Raw genomic sequence first — 18,197 nt, 5'->3', positions numbered from 1 at the left:
ATTCATTTCAAAGACCAAGCATTTAGATGCACTGGGCCTAACAATATCATAAGAGAAATTCAAGCCTAACTAGTGGTTGAGCCTACATTAGGTGTACTGTACTCAGCCATGATAGCCAAATACTGATGCAACCATAGCATAAGCAATGCTATTAAAGCTGAATAGAATAACTGTGTGTCTGACACCATGAGTATGAGAAAAAAAAAAAAAAAAAAAGATTCCTCTTGTGCACTAGTTTTAGTGACTGGAAGGATATGAAGATCTAAACTCCTGACCCAGTCTTCTATCCTAGATTCCGGTGGTTGTAAAGAGCTGCCCAAAGGCCGAGAAGCAAGGGTTTCACAGTACTGTAGAAGGATTTGATTGATGCAAATGATAGAGGACTCAACCAAATGGTACACCAGAACTGCTACCCATAGCATATGAAGTTAGCCTAGGGCTCAGATCAGGGTAGATTATTCTAGGATCATTGCCACCACCAGAAGGTAAGTTTGCCTTGTCATCTGCATGAAGAGGAACAAAGTTGACTTCACCATATAAGGTGTTAAAAGTTGACCTGATCCCAGCAATCTTCATGGAGTCCAGAAATAACTAGACCAGCATTATACCCATGGCTATCTAAATCTACCAGCCTAATCTTCTCTGGATGCTCCCCTGAAATAAAGTTCTTTTCTTTCTACATTTAGTCCTCATTCAGATATAAGGATATCATATTCTTCCATGACAGGCTATGTTTCTACAACAAAATATCTACTATAGCACATTGTCACCCATGACTCAACACACAATACTTTAACTGTACTGTACTGTACATAAAAGAGCTAATCAAATCCAGAAGAAGATATCCCTGATTAAGTGAAGGTTAACTTGCACTTCTAATGAGAACTCTAATAATACTGCATTCACAAAGCGAAATGCTATGTCCAACACAGCCACTTTTGATGAGTAAACTGAAATTGACATGCAAGAATTGCTCATTATCATATGTTGCCATAAAGGTGTAATACAAAACTAGGGTGGTGAGACTATGAGACAGAAAATGGGAAATATTTCAATTTTAGAATAGACGTCAACAGCTGGCTGGCTTCAAGCAAAGAAGCCATATGAACCTCAAGTGAGATTCATAGAAATATACACTAATACAAACAATCACATCAAAGAATAAATGGGAAAACTCTCAAAACTTACTGTAAACCTGCCATCCTCTTTGAGTGCTATCTCGGTGACTAATCGTTTCAACAAGGCTGCCCGAGAAGCTTTCAATAATTCCTCTGCTACTCTTCGATTTCCTCCTTCAACAGCCCATAGGTCTGAATCTGCTCCAGCCACAGCAATTGCTCCTGAAAAATAATCAGAATTACCTCTATGTAAAGTTTAACTTCTAGCATAATAATAATCTCCTAAATTCCTCATACAGTACATTGAAAATTCAAAACTTGAAAAATAAATTAAACACAAAATAGCATACAGTATAAGAAAATTATTCTAGAATAAAACAATGCTTGCCCATAGATAACTGAAGAATGAAAGGGTTTAAAAAGGAGGAATAAGTGGGAAGGAACCACAAAAAACAGATGGAGGGAAAATGGCAAAAAGGAGGAGGCTGACAAGATACTGTATTGGAAAGTGCCTTTATTGCAACCTAGTGGCTCACAGGGAACCCAAAGAGCAGTACATAATTATCTTTACAGGTCAGGGATTGGATATTACATACGGCTAAGAACATGATTAAAAACCAATTTACCCATTTCTGCAACAATTTTAGATAGGTTTCACACAACATAAGGTTGTATTTTTGTAAACTACATCAACCTTGACCCTTACCCCGAAAATTAGATTTCTGAATAATGCCTCCCTGAGAGATAAGAAAAAATTCCCCAAAACACAAGATCAGTTGAAAAAAAATACTGTAATAATAATACAGTTTTATATGAAATAAATAGATTTACAAATAACACTGTAAATTTGAGCTCTCAGCAATTACATATAGAGTGAGACTCATTACTCCAGAACCAGCAGCGATACACAAACGCAGCTACGTGATGTCGGTAATTTCTCAAATTTCAGTAATGCTGCACCCTCTAAAGTATGTGTAAATTATCTATTTCCTATATGTTACTTATTATATCTAAGCCTTATACTTATAATTATGAAACAAAATATATAAAATAATGATAGAAAAATTAAAACAATGAACTTTTACATACATAAAACTCATTGCTTATCATTTGCATTTTCTTTATGACTCCCACACCTAAACTACTGCCTGACACCCCCCCCCCCCCACACACACTCTCTCTCTCTCTCTAAACATCAATAGTAAGACCAATAGTAAGACTCCATCTAGAAGAGTTCAATTCTGGACTCCTAGTATTCAGAAGGATATAGATAGACTGGAAGCAGTAAAAGCTAGGGCCACCAAATTAGTTCCAACACAAGGACAATTTTGATATAGAGGGAGGATGGAATGTTTAAACTTATCTGATCTACAAACTCGACAACTAAGAGGACAATTAATAGAGACATTCAAAATTCTTAAAGAAATAACAAATGTAGATTACAACAATCTAATCACACTTAACACAAATCCGTCTAGAGACAACGGATACAAACTGGAATTAAAAAGATACAACGCCAATCAATGTGGCAATTTCTTTATATAGAAAATAGCAAATACTTGGAATAGACTTCCAGCGGATGTCGTAACCAGTAACACGGTAAAAGAGTTCAAGAACAAGTTAGACGAGATCATAAGAACTCTCTAAATGCTTGAACTAAATCGCTCTACCAAGGAGCAAATGAAGTCTCCACAGAAGGACTAAAAAGTCTTTGAGACATCCAAAATCCATGTTACTCCTTGTAACACTAACACACACACACACGCACACGCAATCACTTTCACTTTCTCTCAAGAAGACAAAGACGTATGCATCTCGGTTTCCCTCTCTCTCTCTCATAAAATTGTACGGTAAAGTGGTATAGGCTATCTGGAAACATGAGAGGTAAAATTCAAGATCACAAATTGGGCAGTATCATCGTGACCGATCTTGACCTGGATCCCTTTGCTCTATGGGAACAAACATAGCAGTTTTACTAATCTTTTGACTTCTGGACAGATAATGTTTATAAAGGAATCGCCCTCGTCAAATTCAGTCGAGCTGAAGGGGAGTCTCATTTCCATTTTATTTTTCTGATTTGAATGTTCCTTACTTTGCCAGGAGTTAGGTTACAACATTCAAGAACAGTACCGTAGTGACATGCTTTTATTTACACTGCATTTGAAGAGGTTTTAAACATCTAACAAACACAGGCACAAAAGGGAAAAACAGTCTCCTGTACCACCTCATGATTTATGAGTGCATTCTATCGAAATCTTGTATTTGCCTAGAAGTCACACTCATATAATCAATACAGTACACTAATTACATTGGGTTTCATAATATGCTCCTCAGATCTGAAATGTCTTTTTCCAGTGTCTTTTATTTCATCCATATGAATGTTTGTGGTAAGGTAAAATTCTTGGCAGTCTTTCCATTTGACAGTCAACTTGTGGCCTTTCTTCTTCTTGCCATTTGTCCCTCTCATATCCGTCAAGGGAAGTTTGGCATCCCTTATATATTTACTCAAGAGTAGGGCTTGTATAATAATTATCAATATATAAAAAAAATTATCTTTAGACCTTTATTTATCATCGTTTTCACTACTGACCCTGAATGTTTTAGAAGCTGATCACCAGGTATATCAATGTTTGTACCTGTATACATAATATCATCGAAAACCATTCGAAATGTTATTTTCATTAGTAAAATAAATTTTTGAATATACTTACCCGATAATCATGTAGCTGTCAACTCCGTTGCCCGACAGAATTCTACGGGAGGGATACGCCAGCTATCACTATACTAGAAGGGGGTGTACTCACCAGCGCCACCTGTGGCCAGGTACTGCAGTACTTCTTGTTGACACCACCTCAATTTTTCCTCGGTCCACTGGTTCTCTATGGGGTGGAAGGGTGGGTCAATTAAATCATGATTATCGGGTAAGTATATTCAAAAATTTATTTTACTAATGAAAATAACATTTTTCAATATTAAACTTACCCGATAATCATGTAGCTGATTCACACCCAGGGGGGTGGGTGAAAACCAGTGTACATGACTAAAGGATAGCTAAGTATCCCGTATTTCATATAATCAGTTATTCAGAATAACAATGAAATAATAAGTACCTGGTAAGGAAGTCGACTTGAACCGTTACTCTGCCTTTAATAAGTTCGTCTTCCTTACTGAGCGCAGCGTTCCTCTTTGGAGGCTGAATCAACTCTAAGGTGCTAAAGTATACAGGGCTGCAACCTATACTAAAGGACCTCTACACAACCTCTAACCCAGGCGCTTCTCAAGAATGAATTGACCACCCGCCAAATCAAAAAAGGATGCGGAAGGCTTCTTAGCCTACCGTAACAACCCAAAAAACAACAATAAAAGCATTCAAGAGAAAGGTTAAAAAAGGTTATGGGATTAAGGGAATGTAGTGGCTGAGCCCTCACCTACTACTGCACTCGCTGCTACGAATGGTCCCAGGGTGTAGCAGTTCTCGTAAAGAGACTGGACATCTTTAAGATAAAAAGATGCAAACACTGACTTGCTCCTCCAATAAGTTGCATCCATAATGCTCTGCAGAGAACGGTTCTTATTAAAGGCCATCGAAGTGGCTACGGCTCTCACTTCGTGGGTCCTTACCTTCAGCAAAGCAAGGTCTTCATCCTTCATGTGAGAATGGGCTTCTCTAATCAGAAGCCTTATATAATACGAAACTCCGTTTTTGGACATGGGCATCGAAGGTTTCTTGATTGCACACCATAAGGCTTCTGACTGTCCTCGTATAGGTTTTGACCTATTAAGATAATATTTCAGAGCTCTGACAGGGCAAAGAACTCTTTCTAGCTCGTTACCCACCATGTTGGAAAGGCTAGGAATTTCAAACGATCTAGGCCAAGGACGTGAAGGACGTTCATTCTTAGCTAAAAATCCGAGCTGTAAAGAACATGTTGCAGATTCGGATGTGAACCCAATGTTCTTGCTGAAGGCGTGAACCTCACTAACTCTCTTAGCTGTTGCAAGGCAGACGAGGAAAAGTCTTTTGAGGGTAAGGTCCTTGAAGGAAGCTGACTGGAGAGGTTCGAACCTAGGAGACATAAGGAACCTTAAGACTACGTCTAGATTCCAGCCTGGAGTGGATAAACGACGTTCTTTAGAAGTCTCGAAAGATTTAAGGATGTCTTGAAGGTCCTTGTTGGAAGAAAGGTCCAAACCTCTGTGGCGGAGAACTGAAGCCAACATACTTCTGTACCCTTTAATCGTAGGAGCCGAAAGGGATCTCTCATTCCTTAGATGTAATAGGAAGTCAGCTATTTGGGTTACAGAGGTATTGGTAGAGGAAACTGCATTGGCTCTACACCAGCTTCGGAAGACTTCCCACTTGGATTGGTAGACTCTACGAGTGGATACCCTCCTTGCTCTGGCAATCGCTCTGGCTGCCTCCTTCAAAAAGCCTCTAGCTCTAGCGAATCTTTCGACAGTCTGAAGGCAGTCAGACGAAGAGCGTGGAGGTTTGGGTGTACCTTGTCTACGTGAGGTTGACGTAGAAGGTCCACTCTTAGAGGGAGAGTCCTGGGAACGTCGACCAGCCATTGTAGTACCTCTGTGAACCATTCTCTTGCAGGCCAAAGGGGAGCAACCAGCGTCAGCCGTGTCCCTTCGTGCGAGACGAACTTCTGAATGACTCTGTTGATGATCTTGAACGGTGGGAATGCGTAAAGGTCGAGATGGGACCAATTCAGCAGAAAAGCATCCACATGAACTGCTGCTGGGTCTGGAACTGGGGAACAGTACAACGGAAGCCTCTTGGTCATGGAGGTGGCAAACAGATCTATCGTAGGTTGACCCCACAAGGTCCAAAGTCTGTTGCACACGCTCTTGTGAAGGGTCCATTCCGTGGGGATGACTTGATCTTTTCTGCTTAGGCGATCTGCTGAGACGTTCATGTTGCCCTGAATGAACCTCGTTACTAGAGTGAGGTTTAGACTTCTTGACCAAATGAGGAGGTCCCTTGCTATCTCGTACAGGTTCCTCGAATGGGTCCCTCCCTGCTTGGAGATGTAAGCCAAGGCTGTGGTGTTGTCGGAGTTCACCTCCACCACCTTGCCTAGCAGGAGGGACTTGAAGTTCATAAGGGCTATATGAACTGCCAGCAGCTCCTTGTAGTTGATGTGGAGCGTTTCCTGTTCCCTGTTCCATGTTCCCGAGCATTCCTGTCCGTTCAAGGTCGCGCCCCAGCCCGAGTCTGATGCATCCGAGAAGAGATGAAGATTGGGGGTCTGAATCGCTAACGATAGGCCCTCCTTGAGAAGGAGGTTGGTCTTCCACCACAAGAGAGTGGTCTTCATCTCTTTGGTGACAGGAATAGAGACTGCTTCGAGCGTCAAATCCTTGTCCCAATGAGCTGCTAGATGGAATTGGAGAGGGCGGAGGTGGAGTCTCCCTAACTCGACGAACAGGGCTAACGATGACAGGGTCCCTGTTAGACTCATCCACTGTCTCACCGAGCAACTGTTCCTCTTCAGCATGCTCAGGATGCATTCTAGGGCTTGGCTTATCCTTGGGGCCGATGGAAAAGCCCGAAAATCCTGACTCCGAATCTCCATTCCCAGGTAAACTATGGATTGGGAGGGAATGAGCTGGGACTTTTCTAAGTTGACTAATAGACCCAGTTCCTTGATCAAGTCCAAAGTCCAGTTGAGACTCTCCAGACAGCGACGACTCGTGGAGGCTCTCAACAGCCATTCGTCTAAATAAAGGGAGGCTCTGATGTCCGATAAGTGGAGGAATTTTGCAATATTCCTCATCAGATGCGTAAACACCATAGGAGCTGTGCTTAGGCCAAAACACAGGGCTTGGAATTGGTACACAACCTTTCCAAAAACGAATCTCAGGAAAGGTTGGGAGTCTAGATGAATAGGAACGTGAAAGTAAGCGTCTTTCAGATCCAACGAGACCATCCAGTCCTCCTGCCTGACCGCTGCTAGGACCGACTTCGTCGTCTCCATAGTGAACGTCTGCTTGGTGACATAAGCATTGAGCGCGCTGACGTCCAGCACCGGTCTCCAACCTCCTGTCTTCTTGGCCACCAGAAAGAGACGGTTGTAGAAGCCCGGGGATTGATGGTCCCGGACTATAACCACTGCCTTCTTCTGTAACAGGAGCGACACCTCCTGGTGCAACGCTAGCCTCTTGTCCTTTTCCTTGTAGTTGGGAGAGAGGTTGATGGGAGAAGTGGTCAGAGGGGGTTTGCGGCAGAATGGTATCCTGTAACCCTCCCTTAGCCACCTGACAGACTGGGCGTCTGCACCTCTCCTTTCCCAAGCTTGCCAGAAGGTCTTGAGTCTGGCTCCTACTGCTGTCTGGAGAGGAGGAGAGTCAGTGTTTGCCTTTTGAAGTCTTGGGACCTTTCCTAGACCTGCTCCTGGAAGAGTCTGGACGGGAGCTTCCTCGGCTGGGGGCTCTGCCACGAAAGGGCGGAATAAACCTTGTAGCAGGAGTATCAGCCACTGGGGTGCGGTAAGTCCTGGGAACTGAGGGAGCAACCTTAGTCTTACGAGCTGAAGAGGCCACAAGATCATGAGTGTCCTTCTGAATCAGGGCCGCAGACAAATCCTTGATAAGCTCTTCGGGGAACAAGAACTTAGAAAGCGGAGCAAAAAGGAGTTGAGACCTTTGACAAGGTGTGATGCTGGAAGAAAGAAAAGTGCAAAGTTGCTCCCTTTTCTTAAGAACTCCTGAAACAAACATTGAAGCAAGCTCGCCGGACCCATCCCGAATTGCTTTATCCATGCAGGACATTATAAGCATGGCTGAGTCCTTGTCCGCAGGGGAGGTCTTCTTGCTCAGGGCCCCCAGGCACCAGTCGAGAAAATTGAAAATCTCAAAGGCACGAAATACACCCTTTAAGAAGTGGTCTAAGTCGGAAAAGGTCCAGCAGACCTTAGAGCGCCTCATCGCTGATCTACGAGGAGAGTCGACCAAACTTGAGAAATCAGCCTGGGCAGAGGCAGGGACTCCCAAGCCTGGTTCCTCTCCTGTGGCATACCATACGCCCGCCTTAGAAGTGAGCTTAGTAGGTGGGAACATAAAGGAAGTCTTCCCTAGTTGCTGTTTGGACTGCAACCAATCCCCTAATATTCTTAAAGCTCTCTTAGAGGATCTAGCAAAGACGAGCTTAGTATAGGCTGACTTAACCGGTTGCATGCCCAGCGAAAACTCAGATGGAGGAGAGCGGGGGGTAGCAGAAACAAAATGGTCCGGGTATACCTCTCTGAAAAGAGCCAGGACCTTACGAAAGTCAATGGGTAGAGGAGAAGACTTGGGTTCCTCCACGTCCGAAGAGGGATCTAGGTGCGCAGCTTCCTCCTCAGAAACCTCATCACCAGAGTGTAGCGAAGTGAGAGGTAAAGTAACAGCGGTATGCTGAACAGCAGAATCTGAACAAGCGGGTGCATAAACACTTGTGGTTTCATCCTCAAGTCTCTGTTGCTGAGTTAAAACCTGAGGTTCAGGCTGCAAAGACTGGTCAAGAAGAGTGGAGGAAGGTAGGCGCATGGGTTGAGGTGGCTGACTCCTAGCATGAGCTTCCTGTCTCAAGAGTTGCGCTTGCTGCAAGGGTTGCGGATGCGCAGTAGCAGGTTCCTGAGGAACGAGTTGAGGTTCCTGAGGTGTGAGCTGCGAGAGTTGAGGTAGCGGCTGCGCAGAACGCAGTTCCTGTCTCGCGAGTTGAGGTTCCTGAGGTGCTAGCCTTAAGAGTTGAGGCTCTCGCCTTGAGGAGAGTTGAGGTCGCTGCAGCGAGAGCTGAGGTGGCTGCCTCATGGATGGAGGAGGTTGTCGTACCTCAAGAGGTTGTTGCCTCGATGGTCTAACCGCAAGAGGAAGAGGAGGAAGTAAAGCATAAGACTCCTGCTCCCACTGTTGAGGTTGCCTTAAGGAAGGCTGAGGTTGCTGCACACCGCTGGTAACTGGCAACTCAGAACGCGGTAAGGTAGCCTGAGGAACCTCAACTTCGTACGCCTGGCAGACTGGACTGCGGTGAGGCGGAGCGCTCGCAGGAGGAGGTGCAACCTTCTCAGCCTGAAACTCACGCATTAAGACCGCAAGCTGCGACTGCATGGACTGCAGCAAAGTCATCTTGGGATCAGCAGACGCTAAGGTCTGCTGAGGCAAAGCCTTAACAGAAGATGAGGTCTGTTGAGGTATCGCCTTACCTCTCTTAGGAGGTGTACAGTCACCTGATGACAGCGGAGAGTCAGAGCTAATCCAATGACTGCATCCGGGTTGTTGAACTCTTGAGGTCTGGACTTTACGTTTAAGAGGTCTTGAGACCTGAGTCCAGCGTTTCCTCCCCGATATTTCTTCTGCAGACGAGTAAAAGACGGGCTCAATCGTCTGCGGGTGGGAGTGACGGTCTCTGTAAGACACGCCCGCAACCACCGAGGATACTTCTGTGCGCCGATCAAGGCCTGCCGAACCCTTTTGCCCTTCGACATTGCTTCTCCCCTGGGCTTGGGAGCTTGCAAGAGGTCCCGGACTGGGAGGACGACTGGCACGCACAGAAGTACCCTCACGCACAACACTGACACTGACACTAGCACTCGGCACCGCACTGACACTAGCACTTGTCACAGCACTGGCACTATCACCTCCCACTGCACTTTTGACCTTAAGTTCTTTGACGTCTGCCAAAAGAGACTTATGGTCACTAACCACCGATTCCACTTTGTCACCTAAAGCCTGAATGGCACGCAAAACAACTGACATATCAGGCTGAGCACAAATAGTAGGTTCGGGGGTAGCCACTACAGGGGGAGGAAAAGGTTGAGGATCATGAGGTGAGGAAAAAAGCGAAGAGCGAGAAGAACTCCTCCTAACTCTCTCTCTCTCTAACTTGGTTGAATATTTAAGGAATCGAACAAATTCAAGTTCCGAAAGTCCGGCGCATTCCTCACATCGATCTTCCAACTGACAGGGTCTTTCCCTACAGTCAGAACAAGCGGTGTGAGGATCAACCGAGGCCTTCGGAATACGCCTATTACAAGACCTACATCGTCTATGGGGAGGGGCTTGTGAAAGGTCAGACATCTTGAATCAAAGAGCAAGTCAAGGGGGATTCCAAATCAAGCAAAAGATCGTTAACCATTAATCAAAACCAAATAAAAGCTATCTAAGCTAATTAGAAAAGTTTCCAGTATAGCGAAAGCTGAAATCTTAGAGAAATACTTCACCAAAAACCGTGAACAATACTCCAAAATCATAAGCGTATCCAAGAACGTCTTGCCGGAAGCACGACAGAGGAAAAATTGAGGTGGTGTCAACAAGAAGTACTGCAGTACCTGGCCACAGGTGGCGCTGGTGAGTACACCCCCTTCTAGTATAGTGATAGCTGGCGTATCCCTCCCGTAGAATTCTGTCGGGCAACGGAGTTGACAGCTACATGATTATCGGGTAAGTTTAATATTGAAAATTTGAAAATTACTATCTACCTATCTACCATGGCAATTCCCCAATTTAGTTTTTATATAAGGACAGCTTGAAAATGTTTGAAATGGTTGGGAGAACTTACTGAAATTATTTTGTATTATTGTTATAATTTTTCATATATCTTATAGCCTATCATCACAGAAACCTACAAATGTACACCTGCCTTTCGTCGTTATCAACAAAATGCAGAAAAAGAGGTGTATGTAAGTTAATGCTTGTTGACCAATAGTCACCAACATGATGTTTATTCATGTGAGGCTTGAGTAAGGTTAAAGCGAGAAATGCTACCATTTCTGTGAACACAATAGGCATCCATGTTCTCACTTTTATTGAATTCTGGTCACGTCCAATTACCCTCTGCTCAAGGTACCAGTTTGTCTCCTCAACATAATGTTCAATACCACTTCACCCATGAACAGCTCAAAGAAGTCACATTCACAGGCATCGGGGGTAGACTAAAATCACTAGAAATTCCAGCTTCAGTGACAAAATCAAATTCAGTCAAAATATAACCCATCAGTACAGTCATCCGAAGTGGAAAAAAGCGCCTCATTGTTTTCTAGAGAATGCTTCCAGCTTTGACCAGTACTAAAACTTTGAATCGTATGATAACCCCTAACTTCGCCTGCCATGTCTGCCCTCTCTGAAATCAGCTCTACTGGGTTCCTGTTATCACGCATCACTTTGTAATGATATATTACTGCTGTTATCGACTTCTAAAACATAGACCTAATCTTAATGGTCATCTAGAAACAGTTCATCTATATTTCTTTAATCAAGAATATCTCTATCACCTGTTTGCACTTGTTCATCATGTTCATCATCAATGCACGCATTAGGTTCACTATCAGCATATTCATCTAGAATCTCTCTGATCTGATCTATGTCAAGCTCACACCATAATAAAGGCACTCTAGGCCGATCATCTACCCTCACATCTGCAGATAATGTGCTGCGCTGAAGGCTGTGGCTGTGTTCTAATTCAGAACTACAAAGACAATGATTAGCTCATGAAATTTTCCCAGACTAGACTTGAAAGGTTGCCAATTAGTATATTAAATCAGGTTGTTGTCATACAAGGCACATACATAAATTTAAGCAATCTGTGAACCATATACAACTCATGTACACAAATACATGCATGCTAGGAAATAAGGATTAAATACAATTTGTGTATCCCTTACCTACAAAGGCTTGAATATCGGGAGTTTGTCCATAGTTGCACTGAGTCACAGCCATCACAAGTTCATTAACCATAAGGTCATGAAACCCAAGTCCTTTTAACCATGAAGAAGTTGATGAATGGGTCATCGTGAGGAAAGAAGGATCCATTGCACTTAAGAGTGAGCCAACATCTTCATAGGCATGTCCTTCCTCTTGGAGTCTATATATCTTACCAAAGTTTCCAAGCATGTTTCTGGTCAACTCGTCAAGCCGATACACATCTAAACCATAGCGCCATAATAGCTTCATAATGGTCACGAGCGACCATTTGCTGTCCTTGAACACATACTCCTCACCATTGAAAAGCCCCATATTACCTGAACATTCAGCTCTTTTTGCAAACCCTGTAAGTAGTAAAACTTTAAAAATCATATGTACAGTACAGTATGTATAACACCAATCCAGGAAAAAGTAATCATTTAACATTCACAATATTAGTCAATGAAAAATTTATTGATTATAATTTAAGCTGATCACTACCTACTTGAAATGTAAAATACTGTACAGGAAAATATTTTGATACCAACTAAATTTGCCTTGCTTTTAGAAAACTCACCAAATTTTGATGCAAATTTCACCATATATTCATTCTTGGGATGAATAATACTCCCTCCAACTTCATACAAACGTCCACCAATGGGTACAGTTGCAAGTCTACCTCCTATGGTATCAGCTTCATAAAGATCTACTATGGCATCATCTCCAAAGAGTTCACTAAGAAAGTAAGAGGCTGAAGTGCCTCCTATACCGCCTCCAATGATAGCTGTGGAAATAATTCAAAGTCAATGTAAACTTGCATCTATCTCTTTGTTTAACCTCTCTCTCTCGCGCTGTTATGGGTACATCAGCTGCTCCCTTACCTATCTCTAATACAGTAATATTCTGTCGGCTTTGTTCCAACACTTATTCTTTCCCTCTTTATTAAGAACTTTCCCTCATTCTACTTTTTCTATTCATGCTAATCCTCATGCTTCAGACATCACTTCTTTCCTCATTTCCCAAACCCGCTACTTTCTTGTCCTCTACAGCTAAGCTTTGGAACTTTCTCGTTCTTTGTTTTAATCTCTTTTTCCTTCCCATTCTTGTTATTCTTTTCTGCCCTGAACTAGATGTAAACAGTGCATTGCCTATTTCCTTGGAAAGCAAATTTAATTTAATAACAAATCATTATAAATTGAATGTAATAAAACAAAATGTGTATGATAAACTAAACATTTTGCATATTGTATTGTTATTACAATAAGAATAATGAACATTCAAGTTATTCAATACTACAAGTCCCCTATTTATGAACGAGTTACTTTCCAAGAGTGGGTTCCCAAGTCAAAATGTTAACAAGTCCAACATGATTAACTTAAGCATTAAGCTCATAACCCTGACTTGTTTTCAGTCAGCTGATTTTTCTAACATTAGAGAGCTATTCTAGAGATGCATCATGGATTCCTACAGCTGTTTAAGCATAATAAAATACTTTCAAAAAAATATAAAAACATTTTATATTTATTGCACACAGGTTCTTATCTATGAAAGGCCATAATTCAAATGTTATTATCTAGGGAATTTCAGTATAGCATCATCCTAATATAAAAGCCACATTTTCACATACAATCTTTAAAACATTCAGTTCAATAGGAGGAGGGTCACCAACCATAAATTATCAAATGGCTAACACACCAGCTATAAATCGGAATATGAATAAAATTATAGCAAACTCCACATCTAACGAGCTATTCTACTGACGATTTAAGAATGAAGTATTGTACCGTAAAACATTTCCTCACTTCATTCACCTTAGTACAATATATTAACCCTTTTACCGCCAAAAGGACGTACTGGGACGTTTCACAAAACTCATCCCTTTACCTCCATGGACGTCCCGGTACGGCCTTGAAAAAAACTGCTATTTACATTTTTTTTTTTTTTACATATTTTTGATAATTTTTTGAGAAACTTCAAGCATTTTCCAAGAGAATGAGACCAACCTGACCTCTCTATGACAAAAATTAAGGCTGTTAGAGCAATTTAAAAAAAAAATATACTGCAAAATGTGCTTGAAAAAAAAAAATAACCCCTGGGGGTTAAGGGTTGGAAAGTTCCAAATAGCTTGGAGGTAAAAGGGTTAATGTAACTGGTTATTAGAATAGAGATCAAGTTTAAAATTGTATGCAAGATGCTTGGAATTACAAACAAATTAGCATTACTGGCCATGCCACATAAGTCAGTGCCACTTACGTGCATAACCACTCACTCTCAGATTCATACATAATTTCATAGAAGGCCATCTTGCATACCAGTATACAGGACATTATAAATAACTTTTCACAGGAGAGAGTATAAAGATGTTAATGTGATATTTAAATAAATTTCTCTAATATCAAACAAAACTCTTGTATGAGGGATTAACAGAGCCTGGCAGGTTATCTCCAGCCCGACGTGAATAGAACGTGAAGGGATAGTAAAAATATAGTAAGATTATGAAGTAACTATCTAAGAATTATCCAATACACTAATATCAAGAAAGTAAATAAAAAAATACAGTAATACAGCAGTACTGAAAAAGGTAGTAAATCAACGGAAATAATGTAATACTGTGCTGCTGCTATTTTCTATCCTCACCTAAACAGTAATGGGCATAATATTCAATTACCTGAGCTTAGCCATAGTGAGCATTCCAAAATATGTAATTCAACCAAAGAATGTCTTTTACTATACTTTACTGTACTCAATGTTCTGACTAAGACAATTTCTTAAACAGTAAAGGAATTTTTAGACTAGAAATCTGTACTGCATCTTCAAAATAATGTACAGTATGCAGGAACATGAACTTATTTAGCTCTCCATTAAAATTAGTCCATGAAATGATGGACTAAAGTGAGATGCAATTAATGTAAATATAATAGCAGACCAATATAGCTGATGGCAACATTTAAAACTTCCTCAATAACAAAGAAATACGCAGCAAGCAAGATAAAAAGCGTTTAGATTTGGTCCAGCCATATGGGCGAGAATAATGCCCGACGCCAATAAGGATCATCCAACACCAATGGGAGTATTCCTGACATGGTACCAATGAAGAGACCACGACAAAATTTTAGCTGAACGGCTTTCACCTTTTAAGCTGAATAACTACGAGCCAAATATGTAACTCCTGTATAGCAATGAAAGCTTGAGTGACAAAAAATATAAGGAGAGAGATTGATTCACCAATTAAAATGCTTTTACTGTACAATACAATATTGTATACTCACCAATTTTGGGAGGTTCTGTAACTTCTTTGTTAGTATCCTCCAGAAAAGCACATGATCTCCTGATGACAGTTATTAAACTGAAAACAAATATTCTTGGAATGTTGAGCATCATTTCAAACTCTGCAAATAAAAAATAGAACTCATCAACATCGAATTTCTCTCAATTATTTCAAATCTAGTAGAAAAATAAAAAATCTATAAATCACAAGTACAAATACTGTATAATATACTGTATAATGATAATACAATATACCTGTACAGTACATGAACTGAATACTGTACTAGTCATAGTTGAAAACAAATAATTAACCTATTGGTAGATTATTATATTTAGAAATGGTGGGAATAAAAAAACACTAAAAATTAATTAAGTGATATGGTAAAAACTCTGGAGTGATACTTTATGTTTACAGAACATTACCTAAAGACTATAGTTACAAATTTCTTGACAAGATAACAATCTTGGTATCAATCCCCATTTTTGACAAATTAAAGTATAACAAAGGCATAAACCCGATGAAAATTTTTCATATTAAAATTTCTTTATAGCACAGATGCATTGATAATATGCAATGGGTTTAGTTACCCAATCTTTTAAAAGTAATTTCTGTGTGAACATATAATCAGAGTACATAACAAAAAGGTAATCTGACAACATGATACAACTTATAAAACTACATTACTTCTACACTCTAAACTAAATCTAATATTTGTAAGTTTTTAAGAAAGAACATACACGTTCTTTGAGCGATGAAGTAATTACACCTCAAGTTCATTAAAATGACCAAAAAAAAAAAAAAAAAGCTAGAGGAATCGGGATTAGTATGGACGAATATCATAAGGCCTGGAGAAATGATGGACTTCAAAATCGCAGGTTGCAGAGGGTTACACTTGTGGTTGTGTAACTTTCATGGTTACTGGGGCACGAGAACCCTTAATTGGGCCAATATACAGCCAAGGTATACAATACAGCAGGAAAAAAATTAATACAAATTCTGGCCGAGTGGAAGCGAAGACTGAATGAGTCAGCATATGGATCAAGATTAAATGGAAAACGGTTCCATAAAAGTGGTACTCATTAATGCAAGGATAAAGAAGTTACGTTATTCAAGCTGAGGACTAAAAATAAAGATACATTTCAAGAAAGGCAATCAGATGCAGATTAAGAAAGTATTTTTGTTGGGAGAAGACCTTAAGAATTAGCATGAAATATGGTTTGTTTTGAGAAAGACACAAAACAAATATATCCTGATGGAGAAGTAGTGCAGCACTGATATTTTGTCATAGCCAAAGATGACGACAAAAGCCAAATGCAATAATCAAGATAAAAAATAGCTGATAACAAAAAAGTCTGGAAATGCCATGATATGGATGGCCAATACAGTATTCTGATGGAAGAATGGAGGACTTAAGAAAAAAACGACTGTCCCATTATCCGAAATAAGCAATGCTAATCCCAAAAGAAGACAGCTATGCACTGAGCTGATGGCGAGTGAACAGATATGCAGTACTGTGCAGTATTACCTCTTGACACAAAAAAAAAAGGTGGATAGCTATGAAAGGGAATACCAAAGACAGCAGACTCATGGTTTTCCTGTTTTTGTGCATTTCAAAGGATTTTGGCCTTCATTACTATCGAAATTAGTAATTCAACCCTTTTACCCCCAAAGGACGTACTGGTACGTTTCACAAAACTCATCCCTTTACCCCATGGACGTTCCGGTACGTTCATGCAAAAAACTGCTATTTAAATTTTTTTTTGCATATTTTTGATAATTTTTTGAGAAACTTTGGACATTTTCCAAGAGAATGAGACCAACCTGACCTGTCTATGACAAAAATTAAGGCTGTTAGAGCAATTTAAAAAAATATACTGCAAAATGTGCTTGAAAAAAAAAAAAAAAAACCCTGGGGATTAAGGGTTGGAAATTTCCAAATAGCCTGGGGGTAAAAGGGTTAAGGGATAAGGTCCCAAAACCCATGGTGGGGTAACAAGGGTTTATAGGTGGGGAAACACAAAAAACCAGTCAAATAAAAAGAAGCACCCTAACCCCATCTAAAAAAATGTGTCAGTAATAGTAAATTACGAGAAGTTTACAAAATATACCATCCTTAATGAGCTTATCAAGATACCTTGGTAATAAATGATACAGAATACCAATAAGAGGGGTGTATGTAAGATGACAGCCATGCCCCATAACTCCCTTATTTTCAATTTTATCACTGAGAATACAGCAGTCTAAGGGGGGACACAGCAGCCCCCTCCAGTAAGTAGGTAAGGACACGGCTTGTAGGTTAGGTTAGGTGGGAGGTCATGTCCGTCGTTATACAAAGGCTCACAATATAAATTGCTATCCATGCTCCGTCGTTACTAAACCTTGAAACGTCATACTACCATAACCTAACCTAAGACATCACGTCCTTACTCATTGAGGGGTTCCCATATTTATTTAATGGGATTCTTTCTTCTTAATCATCTAACATCTCCGTATCTATGAACGGCACTTTAGTAAAATTATACCTTGACCTATGCAAAAACCTTAAACAACTTTTATATCATTTGATGAAAGGTTTGCAACGAAATAGTTAAAATACATTGGCTACAGCAAAAAAAAATAATACCAGGAATAGATACACGGTTGATGAGTTTGACAAGCATTGAATTATCTATAATTGCCCTTTGAACTTCTCTTATCTAGGCTAGCTTGGCCTTCTTACATGTACACGCATCCTTTATGAATAAATATTCAGGACAAAATGTACGTGAATACATTAATGTCTCTGTGGTATGGTTAAACAGACTTGCCTATTTTACAATAATATCAATGATAAATTAACATACTTACAACTTCCTTCTGCAAAACCGGTCTTTTGGTAGTGAATTACATGGCAATGTAAGTGGGTATCCCCGCAATCGATTTCAAAATGCCTGTTAGCTTTTTATTTTATAATAAAAGTAATAATATACTCACGTATAATAATGCTATTATGGAAATGTCCTGGTCCTCCTGGATTTTAGCATCAAAGAAACAAAGACTTCGCCCCTAGGGTACACATACCTATACTGGCAACAACCAGTAATGCGACATTCCCTCGTTTGTTTACATCAATCAGCTGATCGACCAAGGCAACCACTGAACAA

General features: G+C 40.5%; 1 protein-coding gene across 4 annotated transcripts in view; it reads right to left on the bottom strand.

Moving 5' to 3' along the window:
* Positions 1-18,197, bottom strand: part of LOC137657858 (prenylcysteine oxidase 1-like) — a 60,639-nt gene that overhangs the window by 12,922 nt on the left and 29,520 nt on the right. The window contains exons 1-5 of one of the 4 annotated variants that reach the window (XM_068392457.1): positions 18,115-18,195; positions 15,056-15,175; positions 12,364-12,570; positions 11,768-12,151; positions 1,189-1,340 (exon numbers count right to left, since the gene is read on the bottom strand). In XM_068392457.1, coding sequence (XP_068248558.1) covers positions 1,189-1,340; positions 11,768-12,151; positions 12,364-12,570; positions 15,056-15,167 — 855 coding nt within the window. In that variant the 5' untranslated portion in view covers positions 15,168-15,175; positions 18,115-18,195. Of the gene's footprint in view, positions 1-1,188; positions 1,341-11,767; positions 12,152-12,363; positions 12,571-15,055; positions 15,176-17,901; positions 17,922-18,027; positions 18,196-18,197 lie in introns of those variants that run through there. The other 3 variants (XM_068392456.1, XM_068392459.1, XM_068392458.1) reach the window with 3 other exon arrangements.

Source organism: Palaemon carinicauda, chromosome 18 (genome assembly GCF_036898095.1).
Source record: "Palaemon carinicauda isolate YSFRI2023 chromosome 18, ASM3689809v2, whole genome shotgun sequence".
In the NCBI taxonomy this organism is placed as follows: Eukaryota; Metazoa; Arthropoda; class Malacostraca; order Decapoda; family Palaemonidae; genus Palaemon; species Palaemon carinicauda.
The sequence above is the reverse complement of the archived record's forward strand: the minus strand, read 5'-3'. Positions and strand labels throughout refer to the sequence as shown.